The 21,552-nt window shown below is 51.5% G+C and overlaps 1 protein-coding gene across 6 annotated transcripts in view; it reads left to right on the top strand.

Moving 5' to 3' along the window:
* Nucleotides 1-21,552, top strand: part of DYM (dymeclin) — a 328,401-nt gene that overhangs the window by 26,672 nt on the left and 280,177 nt on the right. For all 6 annotated transcript variants that reach the window (XM_069746704.1, XM_069746678.1, XM_069746713.1 and 3 more), the window contains exons 3-5: nucleotides 10,167-10,219; nucleotides 11,224-11,317; nucleotides 12,315-12,448. In XM_069746704.1, the coding sequence (XP_069602805.1) occupies nucleotides 10,167-10,219; nucleotides 11,224-11,317; nucleotides 12,315-12,448 (281 nt within the window). The remainder of the gene's footprint in view (nucleotides 1-10,166; nucleotides 10,220-11,223; nucleotides 11,318-12,314; nucleotides 12,449-21,552) is intronic.

Genomic DNA, 21,552 nt, shown 5'->3' with positions numbered 1-21,552 from the left:
TATGTATACAGTAGACATACCAGGTCCACAAAGAGCAGCTCTAAATCCTGATGTCTCAGATTGGGGGGTGCGGATATTGGCCCTGCTCTATTTACTCAAATATCCAAATGGGGTTTTCCAAAGCAGAGAATCCCTTTACTTTGCTGTTTGCTCGTCATCCTCCCCAGTCCTATAGACCGTAGGTCTGCCCCCCCCTATATAATGGTCTGTGCCCCCTATATAGGTGACCCCTAATGCAATCTCCATTAGTGATGACTGATGTGATCGGTGGTTTCAGTTCACCGCACGGAAGCAGTAGACGCGGTCAGGAGGTCGGGGTGGGCAGCAGGGGGCTTGCACAATGGTTTCCGAGCGGATGGTCAGGGAAGGCGGCAGACATGGTAACATAGGTGGGCAAATAGCTGGATCATAACTAAAGGAAGCCATCTGTAGAGCGTTGGCACCCACTCTGCTGATGAGCGAGTCTGGAATGATCCATGTATCAAAGGCTTACTGCTTATCTACACATGACTGCGCTTATCTTTTTATGACTTGCAGCTTTAAAGCCCTGACAGCGAAATCTGATTAGGCTGTAATAGAATAAAAGCGCCGTAAAGTTACATGTGAAAACTGCCTGAATTATTTCATGTTTTTTTTTTTTTCAGTTATCATTATCGATCTTGTACCAGTGAATTCCTATTCTGCATTGCACACTGTGTACACTAGATGGCGCCCGAACAACACAGATTGATTAGCGTTACTGCAGCCCATAACTCAGAACCTTCCATCTGTGGTCTGTGACTAGAGACCTCCCTGGGAAATGACTTACACTGTGGAAATATTGTCTTGGAAGAACTGTTTGCTTTACAAGGCCTGAAATCTAGAACATATGACAGTCCAAGATGTAGTTACCAGGGGTGACTCCTCTACAATGTGATCTGTGTGGAGATCATTGGAGGCGGAGAAGGTGAGCTGTGACATCACCTTTTGTGAATGGTGGATCCTGTGTTATCTACTGTATATAGAGGTGTTATCAGTCATTGTACAGGAGGAGGAGGTGAGCTGTGACATCACCTATTGTGAATGGTGGATCCGGTGTTATCTACTGTATATAGAGGTGTTATCAGTCATTGTACAGGAGGAGGAGGTGAGCTGTGACATCACCTATTGTGAATGGTGGATCCTGTGTTATCTTCTGTATATAGAGGTGTTATCAGTCATTGTACAGGAGGAGAAGGTGAGCTGTGACATCACCTATTGTGAATGGTGGATCCTGTGTTGTCTACTGTATATAGAGGTGTTATCAGTCATTGTACAGGAGGGGGAGGAGGTGAGCTGTGACATCACCTATTGTGAATGGTGGATCCTGTGTTATCTACTGTATATAGAGGTGTTATCAGTCATTGTAATCCTGTCTGTGATGATAATGAGACTGCTGAAGTCTTCTAGAGAACATGAATTGTGAGTCTAGTCTAAGTCCTAGTGACAAGTGTAACCGTTGAAAGATATATTTTTTTTATATTGATCGAGATATGAAAAAATCTATAAAGTACATTTTAACATAAAAACCTGATGTAAACAATAGGTAATTTTCTGATCACACATTTCTTTTGCCCCAAAGACGTGTGGGTCTAGTTTAGGTGACCAGTGTCTTTTGAGGTGTGATTCTGGAGACAGATGCCCAGTATATGCGTGAATGTGTTGGCCACCATTGGAGCCATTTCCAGTCACTTTGGCTGATAGTGCGCCTGGCCAAATAGGAGGAAGACGTGTGACATTGTCGGTAACATATCTGATACCACGGCTGAATATTTGAGTGTTCGGATTGAGTGGTCTGGATGCTGGGGGGTATTGTCCTGAGCCGACACAGGGGCAGGCCGTCGGGGGAATGGAGCAGCAGATTCTTGGATCCGGGCCCACGATCAGCTGACAAGCCTGCACTGTTTGCTTTCTGGCGCCGGTGTGAGGAGCCTTCTCTGGAGCCGCGCTGTGGTTACTTGCAGGGATCCACATAATCACTTTTAATATTCGTTTCCCATCTTTACATTCATTCCCTCCTTCCTTCCTTCCTTCATTAATGAAGCGGCTTTTCCTGCCGGCTTTGTGGTCAAGGCTAAACCAATATGTGGAGCTGGTCAGATGCCACCTCATGAATTCTGACTGATGACGCGGGGGGACGCTGTCCGTGCGAGCGCTTCATGACGTCCTCACAACAGGCTAATTGTTGGGGTGGGCTCGGCTCCAGCCGTGAGGTGCGTCTTGCTCGGAGGACCGTATATCTGCCATTTCCTGGCTCCACCACTTGTCTCAGAATCTCCGCTTCATTGGGTCATTTGTACCGATCCTCGGGGATCGTCCCGAATCTGCGGCTCAAGAATACCTGCGGAAAAGCCAGCGACTCCTCGTGAAATTTCCTCCTTACAAGAAGCCATTGTTGTTTTTATGGATTTTAGTGTTTTATTTTATGATCATGTCCTAATCTGGGAAATCTCCGGGTTTGAGCCTCTGCAAACATATCCGAGGGCCTGACGTTCTCGGGCTTGGCTCCCTATGGTGTTATCACGATCCATTGGTCTGCTATGGAGCAGGACTTGACCCGATCGTCCTGAACTGTGCACCCTCTTTAGATAGGCAGGTTGGTGCTGGTGCAAAATCTCAGTTTCCGGGGCAACCTATTCCATTAACGTGGGCCTCATTTACCAAATGCCCATAAGTCAACACTGAAGGGTAGGGGGCACCAAGATGGTCTTTTCCAACCATTTTCCATGCTGGGAAAACCCTCTAAGACTGTTGTAGATAATGGCTTATTCGGAAGCCTAGTTGAGGGGCAGACTTTTTCAGCCAAGTCCCCCTTAACCTCACTCGGGCTCTGACACACCGCAGAAAGGTTTCATGATCCAACCTTTCTATAATTCATCTTGTATTTCCGCCTTTCTCATATTTTCTATTTTCATACCCCAAAAATCCATCCAGCTGCAGCCCTGGAATAATGCTGCCATGGTCCACGGTGGTTCCTCCGCTGTGATGGCTCCCCGGGCACCGCCGGCCGCTGACATTCGCTCGGTTCCTGTGCCTGATTTATGCCGCGTTTCCGATGATCATTCACAGTCCATTTCCCAGTTCCCAACGTGTGACAACTCCAATGCTTTTGCTCTTTGTTTTTGCTGCTCCACATTTGCTTTCAATTAGAGAAGAACAGTCAGCCAGGACCGAAGACCACCTTAGAGATAAAATTGAGATTTCCAAGAAACATACCAGAGAGCCGAGTTTAGACGATCGGAAATGAAGAGACTGAACTGTAAGAAACACAGTCCGCTCCAAGAATGGGGGATTATGATCTCCGCGAGCTCAGATTGCATGATAAGCTGGTGGAAGATGTTTCTGCCTAGACCTCGTGTCTACCACACATCAGTTTTGATATATGCCTTCCTTCCCCCGCTCCCCGGCACTGGACACTCCTTGCCTTCACGGTGGCTTGGGCCGTCTTCGTTAAAGATGCTCCTTTGTTTTAGAAGCCGGTTGGCAGTCGGACGACTGACCCGCATTTATTTTTCTTCTGTCCAGAGATGTTCCTCAGCTGCTCAATTCCGGCACGTAGGTCCAAGCTCACTTGGCCCCCGACTCGTTGACTTTGGTTGACCTTGAACTTTAATCTCCCATGCTCACTAGGCTCGATGACTTATTTTTTTTTCTTTTCTCTAGATCCGATGGCCCAGTAAATGATGTCCAGCTGCACAGCTCCTTGCGGTAATCCTTTGGCTGGATGATGGCTCCATCACATTCAGTTTGTGTGCTCGGAAAATGGATTCTTTCCTACCTGATGGAAAGATTTATTTTCCAGGTTCTTTCTTGGTCAGTAGGTGACTTATAAGAACATACACTATGGTTTACCAAGGGTGCAAGCCTTAAAGGGGGGGAGATACCCAATGAAAACAATTTATCCTCTTTCTACTTCTTGATCGGTGGGAGTTCAACTATTGGGAATCACAGCAATTGGCAAAACGGGGAGTTTTCATCCCTGACTTGACACTCCTAATACCATTACAATGGTGCGGCAGTGTGCATGCCTGACTGCCACACTCAGCGGTCGAGCATACGTGCTGTCTCCCTTTTAATGGGGATAATACGGTAGTAGGGAAACATATATATGTATATAACCTGTGTGAACAGGGTTCAGAGAGGAAAAATCCATATGTGCATACAGGGTAGAACAGCTTTTGTGCAGATAGCCCAAGAGGAGTGGTGGAACTCCCCAGTCTTGTAGACACAAGAGAACAATTATGGAAACAGGAACACATGGGCTACTTGCACAGTGAACAAGTCTGTATGATCATGTTCACACACCACCAAGAAACCTGAAGACACAAAAGAGAATAGTAAAACCAAAAACACTCAGTTTGAAAAAATGTTGCAGTAATCCGCAAGTGCTAGTAAAAGATGTAAAAAACAGGGTATTTGGTTGATACGTTTTTTGCAAAAAATGTATACTAAGCTGCTCTACCAATCTTCACGGTATACCCTTATCAGAGCAGTCCTAACTAATGTATGCAATCCCTATCTGATGTATTTAAAAACCTGATCATCTGTATATAACCTGTTTTTAAATACATCAGATAGGGATTGCATACATTAGTTAGGACTGCTCTGATAAGGGTATACCGTGAAGATTGGTAGAGCAGCTTAGTATACATTTTTTGCAAAAAACGTATCAACCAAATACCCTGTTTTTTACATCTTTTACTAGCACTTGCGGATTACTGCAACATTTTTTCAAACTGAGTGTTTTTGGTTTTACTATTCTCTTTTGTGTCTTCAGGTTTCTTGGTGGTGTGTGAACATGATCATACAGACTTGTTCACTGTGCAAGTAGCCCATGTGTTCCTGTTTCCATAATTGTTCTCTTGTGTCTACAAGACTGGGGAGTTCCACCACTCCTCTTGGGCTATCTGCACAAAAGCTGTTCTACCCTGTATGCACATATGGATTTTTCCTCTCTGAACCCTGTTCACACAGGTTATATACAGATGATCAGGTTTTTAAATACATCAGATAGGGATTGCATACATTAGTTAGGACTGCTCTGATAAGGGTATACCGTGAAGATTGGTAGAGCAGCTTAGTATACATTTTTTGCAAAAAACGTATCAACCAAATACCCTGTTTTTTACATCTTTTACTAGCACTTGCGGATTACTGCAACATTTTTTCAAACTGAGTGTTTTTGGTTTTACTATTCTCTTTTGTGTCTTCATAATACGGTAGTACCCTGCTCTGATGGTCATATCCTCCCCCACTGATCAATACATTTTCAGTTAAGCTTTTTTCACTGGACCACCTCGTAAGTGATGAGAGAATGGTGCTGCTGTGTCACCTGGTTCTAAAAGGGATCATCCACCCAGTTGTACTTCTCCGTACATGTTATATTAACGGGTCTGTCCACTGGGATTGCATGTGTGACCACCGCTGTGTTTACTTCATCAGGCCATTAGAAGGGAGTCATGCATGGGCACTACCGCTGCATTCACAAAGAGGACTTTGGGGCCCCTGCTTTCATGATCATGGGATCCCAGTGGTCAAAGCCACAAAGTTTAATTCTTTACCTCCTGTTCTTTGGACTAGTGATAAATTTATGTAATGCAATAGTGCAGCGCACAGGCTGTTGGATGGAAATGACGCCTAACTGTAAGTTTGAGGAGGTGGGAGGCAGACGCGGACATTCTACTAAAAGTTTGAGGAGGAGGGAGGCAGATGGACAATCTGCTGCAAGTTTTAGGTGGGAGGCACATGTGACATTCTGCTGCAAGTTTTAGGTGGGAGGCAGATGGACAATCTGCTGCAAGTTTTAGGTGGGAGGCAGATGTGACATTCTGCTGCAAGTTTTAGGTGGGAGGCAGATGTGACATTCTGCTGCAAGTTTTAGGTGGGAGGCAGATGTGACATTCTGCTGCAAGTTTTAGGTGGGAGGCAGATGTGACATTCTGCTGCAAGTTTGAGGAGGAGGGAGGCAGACGCGGACATTCTACTAAACGTTTGAGGAGGAGAGAGGCAGATGGACATTCTGCTGCAAGTTTTAGGTGGGAGGCAGACTGACATTCTACTGCAAATTTGAGGAGGAGGGAGGCAGTCAGACATTCTACTGCAAGTTTGAGGAGGAGGGAGGCAGTCAGACATTCTACTGCAAGTTTGAGGAGGAGGGAGGCAGGCTCGGACATTCTACTGCAAGTTTGAGGAGGAGGGAGGCAGGCTCGGACATTCTGCTGCAAGTTTGAGGAGGAGGGAGGCAGGCTCGGACATTCTACTGCAAGTTTGAGGAGGAGGGAGGCAGTCAGACGTTCTACTGCAAGTTTGAGGAGGAGGGAGGCAGTCAGACATTCTACTGCAAGTTTGAGGAGGAGGGAGGCAGTCAGACGTTCTGCTGCAAGTTTGAGGAGGAGGGAGGCAGTCAGACATTCTGCTGCAAGTTTGAGGAGGAGGGAGGCAGTCAGACATTCTACTGCAAGTTTGAGGAGGACGGAGGCAGGCTCGGACATTCTACTGCAAGTGTGAGGAGGAGGGAGGCAGGCTCGGACATTCTACTGCAAGTTTGAGGAGGAGGGAGGCAGTCAGACATTCTACTGCAAGTTTACGGAGGAGGGAGGCAGTCAGACATTCTACTGCAAGTTTGAGGAGGACGGAGGCAGGCTCAGACATTCTACTGCAAGTGTGAGGAGGAGGGAGGCAGGCTCGGACATTCTACTGCAAGTGTGAGGAGGAGGGAGGCAGTCAGACATTCTACTGCAAGTTTGAGGGGGAGGGAGGCAGTCAGACATTCTACTGCAAGTTTGAGGGGGAGGGAGGCAGTCAGACATTCTGCTGCAAGTTTGAGGGGGAGGGAGGCAGTCAGACATTCTACTGCAAGTTTGAGGGGGAGGGAGGCAGTCAGACATTCTGCTGCAAGTTTGAGGGGGAGGGAGGCAGTCAGACATTCTGCTGCAAGTTTGAGGGGGAGGGAGGCAGTCAGACGTTCTGCTGCAAGTTTGAGGGGGAGGGAGGCAGTCAGACATTCTGCTGTAAGTTTGAGGGGGAGGCAGACAGACATTCTGCTGCAAGTTTGAGGGGGAGGGAGGCAGGCTCGGATATTCTGCTGCAAGTTTGCGGAGGAGGGAGCTAGATGTGGACATTCTCCTGAAATAAGTTACTGTTCTCCAGAGAACTTTATAAGCACCAGCTGTCACCTCTTATCTCCGTAATTAGACTTTGTCTTCGCTTGAGACAGATTCTACCTGTGAATTTTCAGACTGACTGACCAGTCCTGGAGGAGAAAGAGGCAGATTTCTCTCATAAGATATATTACAAAGTTGCTTATTTTCATCTGTACTATTGCTATATGAAAAAAATTAAAACTGTTAAGTTGTAATAAAATGTACCATATTTTCTGGTGTATAAGACGACTGGGCGTATAAGACGACCCCCAACTTTTCCATATAAAATCTGGAGTTTGGGATATATTTGCCATAGAAGACGGGGGTCGTCTTATACGCCCAGTCATCTTATACGGCGTGTGTGGTGTGGGTGGTTCCCAGGGTCTGGAGGAGGAGGAGACTCTCCTTCAGGCCCTGGGATCCATATTCATGTAAAAAAAAAAAAAAAAATATGGATATACTTACCCTCCGACGGTCCGCGGCTCTCAGCGGTGCAAGCGGCGGCCTCCATTCCAAAGGATGCATTGAGCGTAGGACCAGCGATGACGTCGCGGTCGTGTGACAGGTCTTGTGACCGTGACGTCATCGCAGGTCCTTCGCTCAATGCATCCTTAGGAACGGAGGCCGCAGCTTGCACCGCTGAGAGCCGCGGGCCGTTGGAGGGTAAGTATATCAATATTTTTTATTTTTATTCTTTTTTACATGAATATGGATCCCAGGGCCTGAAGGAAAGTCTCCTCTCCTCCAGACCCTGGGAACCATACAGAACCGCTCCCTGCACACGCCGTACCCGGCGTATAAGACGACCCCCGACTTTAGAGATGATTTTCAGGGGTTAAAAAGTCGTCTTATACAACGGAAAATACGGTGTATATATAATTTATGAAATGGAGAAAAGCCTGAATTGAGCTTTGCCCACCCCCCATTGCTTATTAATTGTGATCAGCCCTCTGCTTACAATGGGGAATAGGATAGCAACTTGACAGCAATTCTGCCAAGTCGTTCCCTTTAACCCCTTACCGGCATCGGACGTACTATACCGTCCGATGCCGGCTCCCCTGCTTTGATTCAGGGCTCCGCGGTGAGCCCGCACCAAAGCCGGGACATGTCAGCTGTTTTGAACAGCTGACATGTGCCCGTAATAGGCGCGGGCAGAATCGCGATCTGCCCGCACCTATTAACTAGTTAAATGCCGCTGTCAAACGCAGACAGCGGCATTTAACTACCGCTTCCGGCCGGGCGGCCGGAAATGACGTCATCGCCGACCCCCGTCACATGTCCGGGGGTCGGCGATGCGTCTCCATTGTAGCCATAGAGGTCCTTGAGACCTCTATGGTTACTGATTGCCCGTTGCTGTGAGCGCCACCCTGTGGTCGGCGCTCACAGCACACGTGCAATTCTGCTACATAGCAGCGATCAGCAGATCGCTGCTATGTAGCAGAGCCGATCGTGCTGTGCCTGCTTCTAGCCTCCCATGGAGGCTATTGAAGCATGGCAAAAGTTAAAAAAAAAAAGTTTAAAAAAATGTGAAAAAAATAAAAAAAACATAAAAGTTTAAATCACCCCCCTTTCGCCCCAATCAAAATAAATCAATAAAAAAAATATCAAATCTACGCATATTTGGTATCGCCGCGCTCAGAATTGCCCGATCTATCAAATAAAAAAAAGTATTAACCTGATCGCTAAACAGCGTAGCGGGAAAAAAACTCGAAACGCCAGAATTACGTTTTTTTGGTCGCCGCGACATTGCATTAAAATGCAATAACGGGCGATCAAAAGAACGTATCTGCACCGAAATGCTATCATTAAAAACGTCATCTCGGCACGCAAAAAATAAGCCCTCAACCGACCCCAGATCACGAAAAATGGAGACGCTACGAGTATCGGAAAATGGCGCAATTTTTTTTTTTTTTAGCAAAGTTTGGAATTTTTTTTCACCACTTAGATAAAAAATAACCTAGTCATGTTTGGTGTCTATGAACTCGTAATGACCTGGAGAATCATAATGGCAGGTCATTTTTAGCATTTAGTGAACCTAGCAAAAAAGCCAAACAAAAAACCAATGTGGGATTGCACTTTTTTTGCAATTTCACCGCACTTGGATTTTTTTTCTCGTTTTCTAGTACACGACATGCTAAAACCAATGATGTCGTTCAAAAGTACAACTCGTCCCGCAAAAAATAAGCCCTCACATGGCCAAATTGACGGAAAAATAAAAAAGTTATGGCTCTGGGAAGGAGGGGAGCGAAAAACGAACACGGAAAAACGAAAAATCCCCCGGTCATGAAGGGGTTAAATAAGTTGAGTTAAAGGGATATTCTGCTGTACAGAAATAAAGGTTATATAATTTTTCAAAATAGTTTCTGTATCTGATTCTTATGGGTTTGAAGATCTTGGCTCCGATAACTTTGCCGTAAGTGGAGCAAGCCCCGTACCTGTGTGTCCATGACATGAGCAGAACAGAGGGTGCAGTGAAGGCTCCTGATAGGCAGCAAGCAGAGATCTTGAAGCCCCCTTCACTGATCCTGAGAGTGGTCCCTCGCAGCCAGCGACTGTGCAGGAGACACAGCTTTCACATGACCCCCATTTATTAGGGAAGGATCTGGTGATTGGGGGTTGATCTAATAATGGACGCATCCCATAGAAAAGGGGTAAAAAATAATCCTGGTAAATGCTTTTTGTTTTTTCATTACTCTGTAAATAAAGTCGATCCTAAAGCTTTGTCCCTGGGCCAGCAGCCTTGCCAGTAGTCATTGGAGCGGAGCGCTGTGCTGCCAACATCCGCAGCGCCTCTTTGGATCACTCGCTCTGCTGCGACGTTATTGTACCGGCACGACGTTTCATCGGGACGCATGATCAGAAGACGTACTGGCGATGTTGGCAGAACTCGGATCTGGCAGCCACAAAGGATCTTACTGCTCAGCGCCATATGTAAGCCATTGTGCAGGGTGCACTTATTTATTGTGTACATTCAGGCTTTTAACCTCTTTATCTCTCTCGTTTCAGTACCGACTCCAAACTTCTGGAAGAAGCCACCATTTCCATTTGCAAGTCATTAAGTAAGTGTCTCCTGTGTGCGATGGACGGGGGGTACATAGCTAACTGGAAAGTGTCCGACAAAGGTGTCACATGGAGGAGCTGAATGGACATTAATCCACTGGGAAGCTGTGGGCAGCGGGGGTCCGGGGTCGAGTGACTCCCGACAATAGACTGCAGCCACTCCAGGAGCGCAGGGACAGAGCAGTGTGCGGCCCATAGGTTTTCTATTGTGCCCGTAGACCACTGGGTCCGTTCGTCAGTCTGTCTGTTGTTTGAGCGATTGATGAGGGTCTCAAGCTCCCACTCATCTATAGCCCCCCAAAAATTAAAATGACAGGTCCCCTTTAACTTCTCCATTCGCAGGGTCATCCCTGTGTACGTTTTCGTCTCATCCGTCAGAGGGCTCCATTCCTCCCGATGTGTCTGACGGACGCAGTGTGAATGCAGCCTTAATTAAGATGTACTAGACCGAATCCTCAGAATGCAATCTCCCTCTATTGTTCCTCCTGGAAATGCGTGCCTGTACACATAAGTGTGTCTGCATTCTGCTTGCACGCCGTGCAGACCGCGTCCGAGTGTGCAAAGACTCCTTGTAATAATAATCCTAATAATTTACCTATTTCCAGAGGAAAAATAAGGGAACGACTTACAAAAAAATTCTCCTAAGGGTGATGTCTTAGGGAATGAAGGAGATTACTAATCCGGGATGTCGGCAGAGATGCTTCTAATGGTCTGATCAGGAAAGCAGATGGGCGAGGAGCATGTAGGGCACATCCACGGGACCCTCACATTAAAGTACCCAGTAAGGGGCCTTGTGTTCCCACTCTTGACGTATAAAGAGCCACCGACTTACAGAGAAACAGCTGACGTCTTAGGAGAGGAGCGTAGGGGTTTGTGTTATGGAGCCCGGATGATGGTGGAAGAGACGATTGTGTCCCGTCTACCCTGACGGGGTTAATAGTCTGCACCCCCGTCCGTATCCCGGCAGTCCACTGTCTAATCTGTGCATTTTTTTTTTTTTTAGTTGAGAACAACCCAAGAACCGGAAATCTCGGCGCTCTAATTAGAGTTTTCTTGTCAAGGACGAAAGAACTGAAGATATCGGCAGAATGTCAGAAGTAAGTGAACCCTCCCCGCCGGCAGATAGCGCTTCGTAGATATATGTCCGTTCATTAAAATCCTAAAATCATTAATAATCCCCATCCGAAACCTCCCAGCGTTGTGTGCGGGAAGAAAAGAAATCTCTCCCGTCTGTGACTGGTCCCAAGGTCAGGAAGACTCCGAAACTGGAGAGTTGGGACTTGTAGTCCTCGGGTGTCAGTGCAGGTTCCAGTCATTGACAGCAAGCAGGGAGTATAATTACTGGGGGTATGAATGAAGAAGGTCTGACCATTACAGAGATCATATACAATCTGCTCTCCTATCGGGGGTCCCCATCATCACAAACACAAGGGTCTATTGCCCCACCTCCCTTTTCTTAATGGAGCTCTGGTCTGACAAGCTCAGTGCTGCGCTATTGGACTGAATCCAGAGTACAGCGCTTGGCTATCATCGGCCGTCTCACAATGAGCAGCACTGCACATGGCTGACCACGGGGGGCAGGCGGCCCGCTTCTCTGAGGCTGAGCACGTCTAGTCGGCCTATATACAAATTGTGCACTTGTCACACAGTGATTGCACACATGTGCCCCTGGACAGCCCCTCTAAGCTCACATCAAACATCAGTTTTCATCAAATCTTATCCAGTTTGTGTGAACTGTCGCAAAGAGCATTTACGCCACGTGGGGTCTCGGAATAGGTGCCCATGGGCAGCCGAGCAAAGCCCACCTAACCTCTGATTTAAGGAGGGAACGGGTTAATATACAATCTGCTATCCATAGGACATGAAACCTTAGTCTCCTATCGGGGGTCCCCATCATCACACCCTGATGTTGGGGAAGGAAAGGTGCGACATGTTGGTTTTCAACATGCCTGATCCTTTCTTTTCATGCGAGAGAAGCCACTTCGAGAGCGCTATACCCTCGAGCCATGTGGCATCTGAATCCGCCATTGTCGGGCACCAGGTGTGACCAGGGCCCTAAGCATGCCATCTATTATCAGTATTTTTTCCTTGCAGCCAACTCTTCATCTGGCAAGCCCACAACGCCCTGTTCATCATCTGCTGCCTCCTGAAAGTCTTCATCTCCCACGTCTCCGAGGAGGAGCTGCTGCTCCACTTCTCATATCAGAAGACGGACCCCGGGTCATATGGTGAGTGAGAAGCCCCCTCCTGTAATATATTCATGCTCCCAGCATCCGTCTGCTGTTAGGAGAGAATTTAGCTTTGTTCCGCATATTCCATCCTGCTGGATTTCATGATCTATCTGGATAGAGGTCGGATCTGACACATCCCCCCCCCCCCCCCCAACATCCCCACTAATCCATCATAGGCATACCATAGAATTTCACCATCCTTCAGCCGCCACTAGAGGGAGCTCATTGCCTATGGATTAATGCTGCTCTCTAATAAATCTGCTCCCCCTAGTGGTCGCAGCAGGAATTTTATCAGTGCAAAGTGACCTTGCAGACAAAAGGAGAAGGTCCAGTTTTTAGGCTCTGTTCACATTGCCTTCATTGAAGCCAAGTGCAGCACTGCATAAATCAGACAACGGACGCCAGCAGCGCCTGGCGAGCTCCTATTTCTCTTTTAATAACATTCATCAGGTCATTTCCTTACCTGGGATGGAAACTTTCACCCCCCCAAATAAAAATGTTCACTTGCCTATGCCTTTTTAAAGCCCATCGCTGCACATTGTTAGGCGGGTCAGCTCTTATTAGCGTAGAGGAAGCGTTCATTAGAGCAGTAAATGTCATCTTATCTCTATGGGGTTATAGATAAAAAATGATGAAACTACTATGGAGGGTGATGAGCGGTGCCAGTTGTGCCCCTTATCTCCCTCCACAGTAGCAATGGCCGGACTGGCAGGTTGGTGGAGGGGGGTTTGGTGTCAGATTAACCATTGATGAAATTCAGAGGACCGCATAGAAGATAGTGGGCATAGCACCATCCTATGTCTCTGACCATCCTAAAAACAGTCTGTTCCCCCATTTTTGCCCTAATGCTGCAAGATTATATTAAAACCTAACTCTACCGGGTGAGATCAGGGAGCCTGCGCTGCTGCGATACTTTGGATTTTGCTCCTTCAGCTCCGGACAGAAAATCTGCAGCTCAGACGCAGCTCTGACATTGGCCCGATGAAGACTCCTGTCTGAGCTGAAATGCGGCAATTTGTGCTGAATATGCAGCTTCAGCTTGGATGACATCAAGCTGCTCCGAAATTTTGGATGTTTTGGATGGTGTGACTCCTGACTGGAGGACCCTTTAAAGGGAACCTGTCAGATCCGTTCCAATCTAACATTTGTGTTCCAGAGAAGATCTTTTATTCTGCCATTGTGGCAGGACCTGTGCTGTGGGGGCAGCACTTCCTGGGGTCCTGTAATCGCGCCTGCCTGGCTGTGAATGACATCAGTGCTGGACACCTTATGCTTGAGTGTAATGTACCAGCCGTCCTGCCATGTAGTTGGGTGTGACAATCCAGTACCGCCAGCAAACTTCACTCATGCACAAGGTTTCCAGGAGCTCTGCTGTAAAGGAGATTGCATAGAAGATGTCCGTCACACGCAGGGAGGCGAGAATAGAGGATCCGGGCCAGCACTAGTCTGGGGAAAGCGACGGCCCTCTGGGTTAGTCTGGGGAAAGCGACGGCCCTCTGGGTTAGTCTGGGGAAAGCGACGGCCCTCTGGGTTAGTCTGGGGAAAGCGACGGCCCTCTGGGTTAGTCTGGGGAAAGCGACGGCCCTCTGGGTTAGTCTGGGGAAAGCGACGGCCCTCTGGGTTAGTCTGGGGAAAGCGACGGCCCTCTGGGTTAGTCTGGGGAAAGCGACGGCCCTCTGGGTTAGTCTGGGGAAAGCGACGGCCCTCTGGGTTAGTCTGGGGAAAGCGACGGCCCTCTGGGTTAGTCTGGGGAAAGCGACGGCCCTCTGGGTTAGTCTGGGGAAAGCGACGGCCCTCTGGGTTAGTCTGGGGAAAGCGACGGCCCTCTGGGTTAGTCTGGGGAAAGCGACGGCCCTCTGGGTTAGTCTGGGGAAAGCGACGGCCCTCTGGGTTAGTCTGGGGAAAGCGACGGCCCTCTGGGTTAGTCTGGGGAAAGCGACGGCCCTCTGGGTTAGTCTGGGGAAAGCGACGGCCCTCTGGGTTAGTCTGGGGAAAGCGACGGCCCTCTGGGTTAGTCTGGGGAAAGCGACGGCCCTCTGGGTTAGTCTGGGGAAAGCGACGGCCCTCTGGGTTAGTCTGGGGAAAGCGACGGCCCTCTGGGTTAGTCTGGGGAAAGCGACGGCCCTCTGGGTTAGTCTGGGGAAAGCGACGGCCCTCTGGGTTAGTCTGGGGAAAGCGACGGCCCTCTGGGTTAGTCTGGGGAAAGCGCGGCCCTCTGGGCTAGTCTGGGGAAAAGCGATGGCCCTCTGGGCTAGCCTGGGAAAAGCGACGGCCCTCTGGGCTAGTCTGGGGAAAGCGACGGCCTTCTGGGCTAGTCTGGGGGAAAGCGGCCCTCTGGGCTAGTCTGGGGGAAAGCGACAGCCCTCTGAGCTAGTCTGGGGGAAAGCGACAGCCCTCTGGGCTAGTCTGGGGGAAAGCGACGGCCCTCTTGGCTAGTCTGGGGAAAGCGACGGCCCTCTGGGCTAGTCTGGGGGAAAGCGGCCCTCTGGGCTAGTCTGGAGGAAAGCGACGGCCCTCTGGGCTAGTCTGGGGAAAGCGACGGCCCTCTGGGCTAGTCTGGGGGAAATCAGCCCTCTGGGCTAGTCTGGGGGAAAGCGACAGCCCTCTGGGCTAGTCTGGGGAAAGCGACGGCCCTCTGGGTTAGTCTGGGGAAAGCGACGACCCTCTGGGTTAGTCTGGGGAAAGCGCGGCCCTCTGGGCTAGTCTGGGGAAAAGCAATGGCCCTCTGGGCTAGCCTGGGAAAAGCGACGGCCCTCTGGACTAGTCTGGGGAAAGCGACGGCCTTCTGGGCTAGTCTGGGGGAAAGCGGCCCTCTGGGCTAGTCTGGGGGAAAGCGACAGCCCTCTGGGCTAGTCTGGGGGAAAGCGACAGCCCTCTGGGCTAGTCTGGGGGAAAGCGACGGCCCTCTTGGCTAGTCTGGGGGAAAGCGACGGCCCTCTTGGCTAGTCTGGGGAAAGCGACGGCCCTCTGGGCTAGTCTGGGGGAAAGCGGCCCTCTGGGCTAGTCTGGGGGAAAGCGGCCCTCTGGGCTAGTCTGGAGGAAAGCGACGGCCCTCTGGGCTAGTCTGGGGAAAGCGACGGCCCTCTGGGCTAGTCTGGGGGAAATCAGCCCTCTGGGCTAGTCTGGGGGAAAGCGACAGCCCTCTGGGCTTGTCTGGGGGAAAGCGACGGCCCTCTGGACTAGTCTGGGGAAAGCGACGGCCCTCTGGGCTAGTCTGGGGGAAAGCGGCCCTCTGGGCTACTCTGGGGGAAAGCGACAGCCCTCTGGGCTAGTCTGGGGGAAAGTGGCCCTCTGGGCTAGTCTGGAGGAAAGCGACGGCCCTCTGGGCTAGTCTGGGGGGAAAGCGACGGCCCTCTGGGCTTGTCTGGGGAAAGCGACAGCCCTCTGGGCCACTCTGGGGGAAAGCGACGGCCTTCTAGTCTAGTCTGGGGAAAGCGACGGCCCTCTGGGTTAGTCTGGGGAAAGCGACGACCCTCTGGGTTAGTCTGGGGAAAGCGACGGCCCTCTAGTCTAGTCTGGGGAAAGCGACGACCCTCTGGGCTAGTCTAGGGGAAAGCGACGGCCCTCTGGGCTAGCCTGGGGAAAGCGACGGCCCTCTGGACTAGTCTGGGGAAAGCGACGGCCCTCTGGGCTAGTCTGGGGGAAAGCGGCCCTCTGGGCTACTCTGGGGGAAAGCGACAGCCCTCTGGGCTAGTCTGGGGGAAAGCGACGGCCCTCTTGGCTAGTCTGGGGAAAGCGACGGCCCTCTAGTCTAGTCTGGGGAAAGCGACGACCCTCTGGGCTAGTCTGGGGAAAGCGACGACCCTCTGGGCTAGTCTGGGGAAAAGCGATGGCCCTCTGGGCTAGCCTGGGGAAAGCGACGGCCCTCTGGACTAGTCTGGGGAAAGCGATGGCCCTCTGGGCTAGTCTGGGGGAAAGCGGCCCTCTGGGCTACTCTGGGGGAAAGCGACAGCCCTCTGGGCTAGTCTGGGGGAAAGCGACGGCCCTCTTGGCTAGTCTGGGGAAAAGCGATGGCCCTCTGGGCTAGCCTGGGGAAAGCGACGGCCCTCTGGACTAGTCTGGGGAAAGCGATGGCCCTCTGGGCTAGTCTGGGGGAAAGCGGCCCTCTGGGCTACTCTGGGGGAAAGCGACAGCCCTCTGGGCTAGTCTGGGGGAAAGCGACGGCCCTCTTGGCTAGTCTGGGGAAAGCGACGGCCCTCTAGTCTAGTCTGGGGAAAGCGACGACCCTCTGGGCTAGTCTGGGGAAAAGCGACGGCCCTCTGGGCTAGCCTGGGAAAAGCGACGGCCCTCTGGACTAGTCTGGGGAAAGCGACGGCCTTCTGGGCTAGTCTGGGGGAAAGCGGCCCTCTGGGCTAGTCTGGGGGAAAGCGACAGCCCTCTGGGCTAGTCTGGGGGAAAGCGACAGCCCTCTGGGCTAGTCTGGGGGAAAGCGACGGCCCTCTTGGCTAGTCTGGGGAAAGCGACGGCCCTCTGGGCTAGTCTGGGGGAAAGCGGCCCTCTGGGCTAGTCTGGAGGAAAGCGACGGCCCTCTGGGCTAGTCTGGGGAAAGCGACGGCCCTCTGGGCTAGTCTGGGGGAAATCAGCCCTCTGGGCTAGTCTGGGGGAAAGCGACAGCCCTCTGGGCTAGTCTGGGGAAAGCGACGGCCCTCTGGGTTAGTCTGGGGAAAGCGACGACCCTCTGGGTTAGTCTGGGGAAAGCGCGGCCCTCTGGGCTAGTCTGGGGAAAAGCAATGGCCCTCTGGGCTAGCCTGGGAAAAGCGACGGCCCTCTGGACTAGTCTGGGGAAAGCGACGGCCTTCTGGGCTAGTCTGGGGGAAAGCGGCCCTCTGGGCTAGTCTGGGGGAAAGCGACAGCCCTCTGGGCTAGTCTGGGGGAAAGCGACAGCCCTCTGGGCTAGTCTGGGGGAAAGCGACGGCCCTCTTGGCTAGTCTGGGGAAAGCGACGGCCCTCTGGGCTAGTCTGGGGGAAAGCGGCCCTCTGGGCTAGTCTGGAGGAAAGCGACGGCCCTCTGGGCTAGTCTGGGGAAAGCGACGGCCCTCTGGGCTAGTCTGGGGGAAAGCGACAGCCCTCTGGGCTTGTCTGGGGGAAAGCGACAGCCCTCTGGGCTAGTCTGGGGAAAGCGACGGCCCTCTGGACTAGTCTGGGGAAAGCGACGGCCCTCTGGGCTAGTCTGGGGGAAAGCGGCCCTCTGGGCTACTCTGGGGGAAAGCGACAGCCCTCTGGGCTAGTCTGGGGGAAAGTGGCCCTCTGGGCTAGTCTGGAGGAAAGCGACGGCCCTCTGGGCTAGTCTGGGGGGAAAGCGACGGCCCTCTGGGCTTGTCTGGGGAAAGCGACAGCCCTCTGGGCCACTCTGGGGGAAAGCGACGGCCTTCTAGTCTAGTCTGGGGAAAGCGACGGCCCTCTGGGTTAGTCTGGGGAAAGCGACGACCCTCTGGGTTAGTCTGGGGAAAGCGACGGCCCTCTAGTCTAGTCTGGGGAAAGCGACGACCCTCTGGGCTAGTCTAGGGGAAAGCGATGGCCCTCTGGGCTAGCCTGGGGAAAGCGACGGCCCTCTGGACTAGTCTGGGGAAAGCGATGGCCCTCTGGGCTAGTCTGGGGGAAAGCGGCCCTCTGGGCTACTCTGGGGGAAAGCGACAGCCCTCTGGGCTAGTCTGGGGGAAAGCGACGGCCCTCTTGGCTAGTCTGGGGAAAGCGACGGCCCTCTGGGCTAGTCTGGGGGAAAGCGGCCCTCTGGGCTAGTCTGGAGGAAAGCGACGGCCCTCTGGGCTAGTCTGGGGAAAGCGACGGCCCTCTGGGCTAGTCTGGGGGAAATCAGCCCTCTGGGCTAGTCTGGGGGAAAGCGACAGCCCTCTGGGCTTGTCTGGGGGAAAGCGACAGCCCTCTGGGCTAGTCTGGGGAAAGCGACGGCCCTCTGGACTAGTCTGGGGAAAGCGACGGCCCTCTGGGCTAGTCTGGGGGAAAGCGGCCCTCTGGGCTACTCTGGGGGAAAGCGACAGCCCTCTGGGCTAGTCTGGGGGAAAGTGGCCCTCTGGGCTAGTCTGGAGGAAAGCGACGGCCCTCTGGGCTAGTCTGGGGGGAAAGCGACGGCCCTCTGGGCTTGTCTGGGGAAAGCGACAGCCCTCTGGGCCACTCTGGGGGAAAGCGACGGCCTTCTAGTCTAGTCTGGGGAAAGCGACGGCCCTCTGGGTTAGTCTGGGGAAAGCGACGACCCTCTGGGTTAGTCTGGGGAAAGCGACGGCCCTCTAGTCTAGTCTGGGGAAAGCGACGACCCTCTGGGCTAGTCTAGGGGAAAGCGATGGCCCTCTGGGCTAGCCTGGGGAAAGCGACGGCCCTCTGGACTAGTCTGGGGAAAGCGATGGCCCTCTGGGCTAGTCTGGGGGAAAGCGGCCCTCTGGGCTACTCTGGGGGAAAGCGACAGCCCTCTGGGCTAGTCTGGGGGAAAGTGGCCCTCTGGGCTAGTCTGGAGGAAAGCGACGGCCCTCTGGGCTAGTCTGGGGAAAGCGACAGCCCTCTGGGCTTGTCTGGGGAAAGCGACAGCCCTCTGGGCTACTCTGGGGGAAAGCGACGGCCTTCTAGTCTAGTCTGGGGAAAGCGACGGCCCTCTGGGTTAGTCTGGGGAAAGCGACGACCCTCTGGGTTAGTCTGGGGAAAGCGACGGCCCTCTGGGCTAGTCCTGCCTCATTTGCATATGACAAACTGCATAATAGAAGAAATGTCAAATTGGAATTTAAAGGGAACCTGTCAGCATTATTGTGCTCAGTAACCTACAGACAGTGTCAGGTTGGCGCTGATATACTGATTACACGGATACCTCGTGATGAAATCAGTCATGTGGTTGTTTAATCTTTATGTTCAGTGGGTTAATGATATGCCATGTGGAGCTCTGCTTAGGTAGTCATCAGTATGGCCTCTGACAGGTCACTGATCCCTCACTGACCGGCCCTCTAGTTTACATACCACATATCTTATTGTTTGAAGAAAAAAAAATCCCATTGATCAGGCAGGAGCCGGCGCTGCACCATGATCGGATTTATAATATCCATATATACATGAAGGGAAAAAAAATCTTAATCAATATGGCGCCAGCGCTGTGGCATAATTCGGAACACAATAGATACTACTGTGCAGGCGCCATCAAGATGGATGCAATTTGTTTTTCTAACAATAAGATATATAACATGTAAACTAGGGAGCAGGTCAGTGATACCTAATCAGAGCACCACATGAAGACCCCCACAAGCTGCGCGGACCATAAGCATATCATTAACTCAAAAATAAAGATTAAACAACAACCACAAGACAGACCTCATCCTCCTGGTATCTGTTTTGAACTGTATTTCTGTTATGCTGTAATGTTTATTGTCTGTACAAGTCCCCTCTATAATTTGTAAAGCGCTGCGGAATATGTTGGCGCTATATAAATAAAATTATTATTATTATTATTATTATCTGCCAAGGTGTGAAAGTAATCCATTATGGCAGTTTCCAGCAGTTAGTTGAACTCAAAAGATTCCTTTAATGGTCAGCGTATGCTGTTAGCGACCTGTATGTATCAGAAAATCCCCCGAGTAATCGCCATGTGCCCAACAATTGCAACACAAAAGCCGTAGTCTGCAACATGAAGAGGGTAAGATAGGATGCCGTAGTTCCATAAGTGACCAGTAGGTGGCAGGAGAAGACCAGTCTTAAACAAGTGAAAACTTACCATAGATTGTCCTCTCATCTCCCCTCCTTCTCCTCTTTCCTCTGTAGGATAATATTGGGGGTTCAGAAAATCTTTTAGGGGAACAGGCCTGAAAGGGCCTTGATTATGACATATTATTTTTTTTATTTTTCTTCTCGACATTTCAGCTGCCAACAGGAGAAATTATTATTTTATGGGGGACATTAATTATCTTGTGATCTATGTCTTAGGTTTTGCAAAGCGAATATTTAAAAAAAATAATTTTGGTAAATTTTATTTTACCGTTCACTTTTCGCTCAAAATAAGTAATTCTTCATTCAGGTTGTGTTAAAGTAAATGTTTTACCTTAATATTCTCAGCAGAGCTAATCGGGGGGTCTGCTAGCCTCCCCAGCAGAGCTAATCAGGGGAGGGGGGGGGGGGGGGGGTTCTGTCAGCTTCCCCAGCAGAGCTTTTCCAGTAGAGCTGATCGGGGGGGGGGGGGGGGTCTGCTAGCTTTTCCAGTAGAGCTGATCGGGGGGGGGGGGGGGGGGGTCTGCTAGCTTTTCCAGTAGAGCCGATCGGGGGGGTGGGGGGGTGGTCTGCTAGCCTCCCAGTAGAGCTGATCGTGGGGGGGGGTCTGCTAGCTTTTCCAGTAGAGCCGATCGGGGGGGGGGGGGGGGGGTCTGCTAGCCTCCCAGTAGAGCTGATCGGGGGGGGGGGTCTGCTAGCCTCCCAGTAGAGCTGATCGGGGGGGGGGGGGGGGTTCTGCCAGCCTCCCAGTAGAGCTGATCGGGGGGGGGGGGGGGGTCTGCTAGCCACCCAGTAGAGCTGAACGGGGGGTGGGGGGGGTCTGCTAGCTTCCCAGTAGAGCTGATCGGGTGGGATGTCTGCTAGCCTCCCAGTAGAGCTGATCGGGGGGGGGTCTGCTAGCTTCCCCAGTAGAGCTGATTAGGGGGGGTCTGCTAGTTTCCCCAGTAGAGCTGATTAGGGGGGGTCTGCTAGCCTCCCAGTAGAGCTGATTAGGGGGGGGTCTGCTAGTTTCCCCAGTAGAGCTGATTAGGGGGGGTCTGCTAGCCTCCCAGTAGAGCTGATTAGGGGGGGTCTGCTAGTTTCCCCAGTAGAGCTGATTAGGGGGGGTCTGCTAGTTTCCCCAGTAGAGCTGATTAGGGGGGGTCTGCTAGTTTCCCCAGTAGAGCTGATTAGGGGGGGTCTGCTAGTTTCCCCAGTAGAGCTGATTAGGGGGGTCTGCTAGTTTCCCCAGTAGAGCTGATTAGGGGGGGGGGGGGGTCTGCTAGTTTCCCCAGTAGAGCTGATTAGGGGGGGTCTGCTAGTTTCCCCAGTAGAGCTGATTAGGGGGGGTCTGCTAGTTTCCCCAGTAGAGCTGATTAGGGGGGGTCTGCTAGCCTCCCAGTAGAGCTGATTAGGGGGGGTCTGCT

This window comes from Ranitomeya imitator, chromosome 1 (assembly GCF_032444005.1).
Source record: "Ranitomeya imitator isolate aRanImi1 chromosome 1, aRanImi1.pri, whole genome shotgun sequence".
NCBI lineage: Eukaryota > Metazoa > Chordata > Amphibia > Anura > Dendrobatidae > Ranitomeya > Ranitomeya imitator.
The sequence above is the reverse complement of the archived record's forward strand: the minus strand, read 5'-3'. Positions and strand labels throughout refer to the sequence as shown.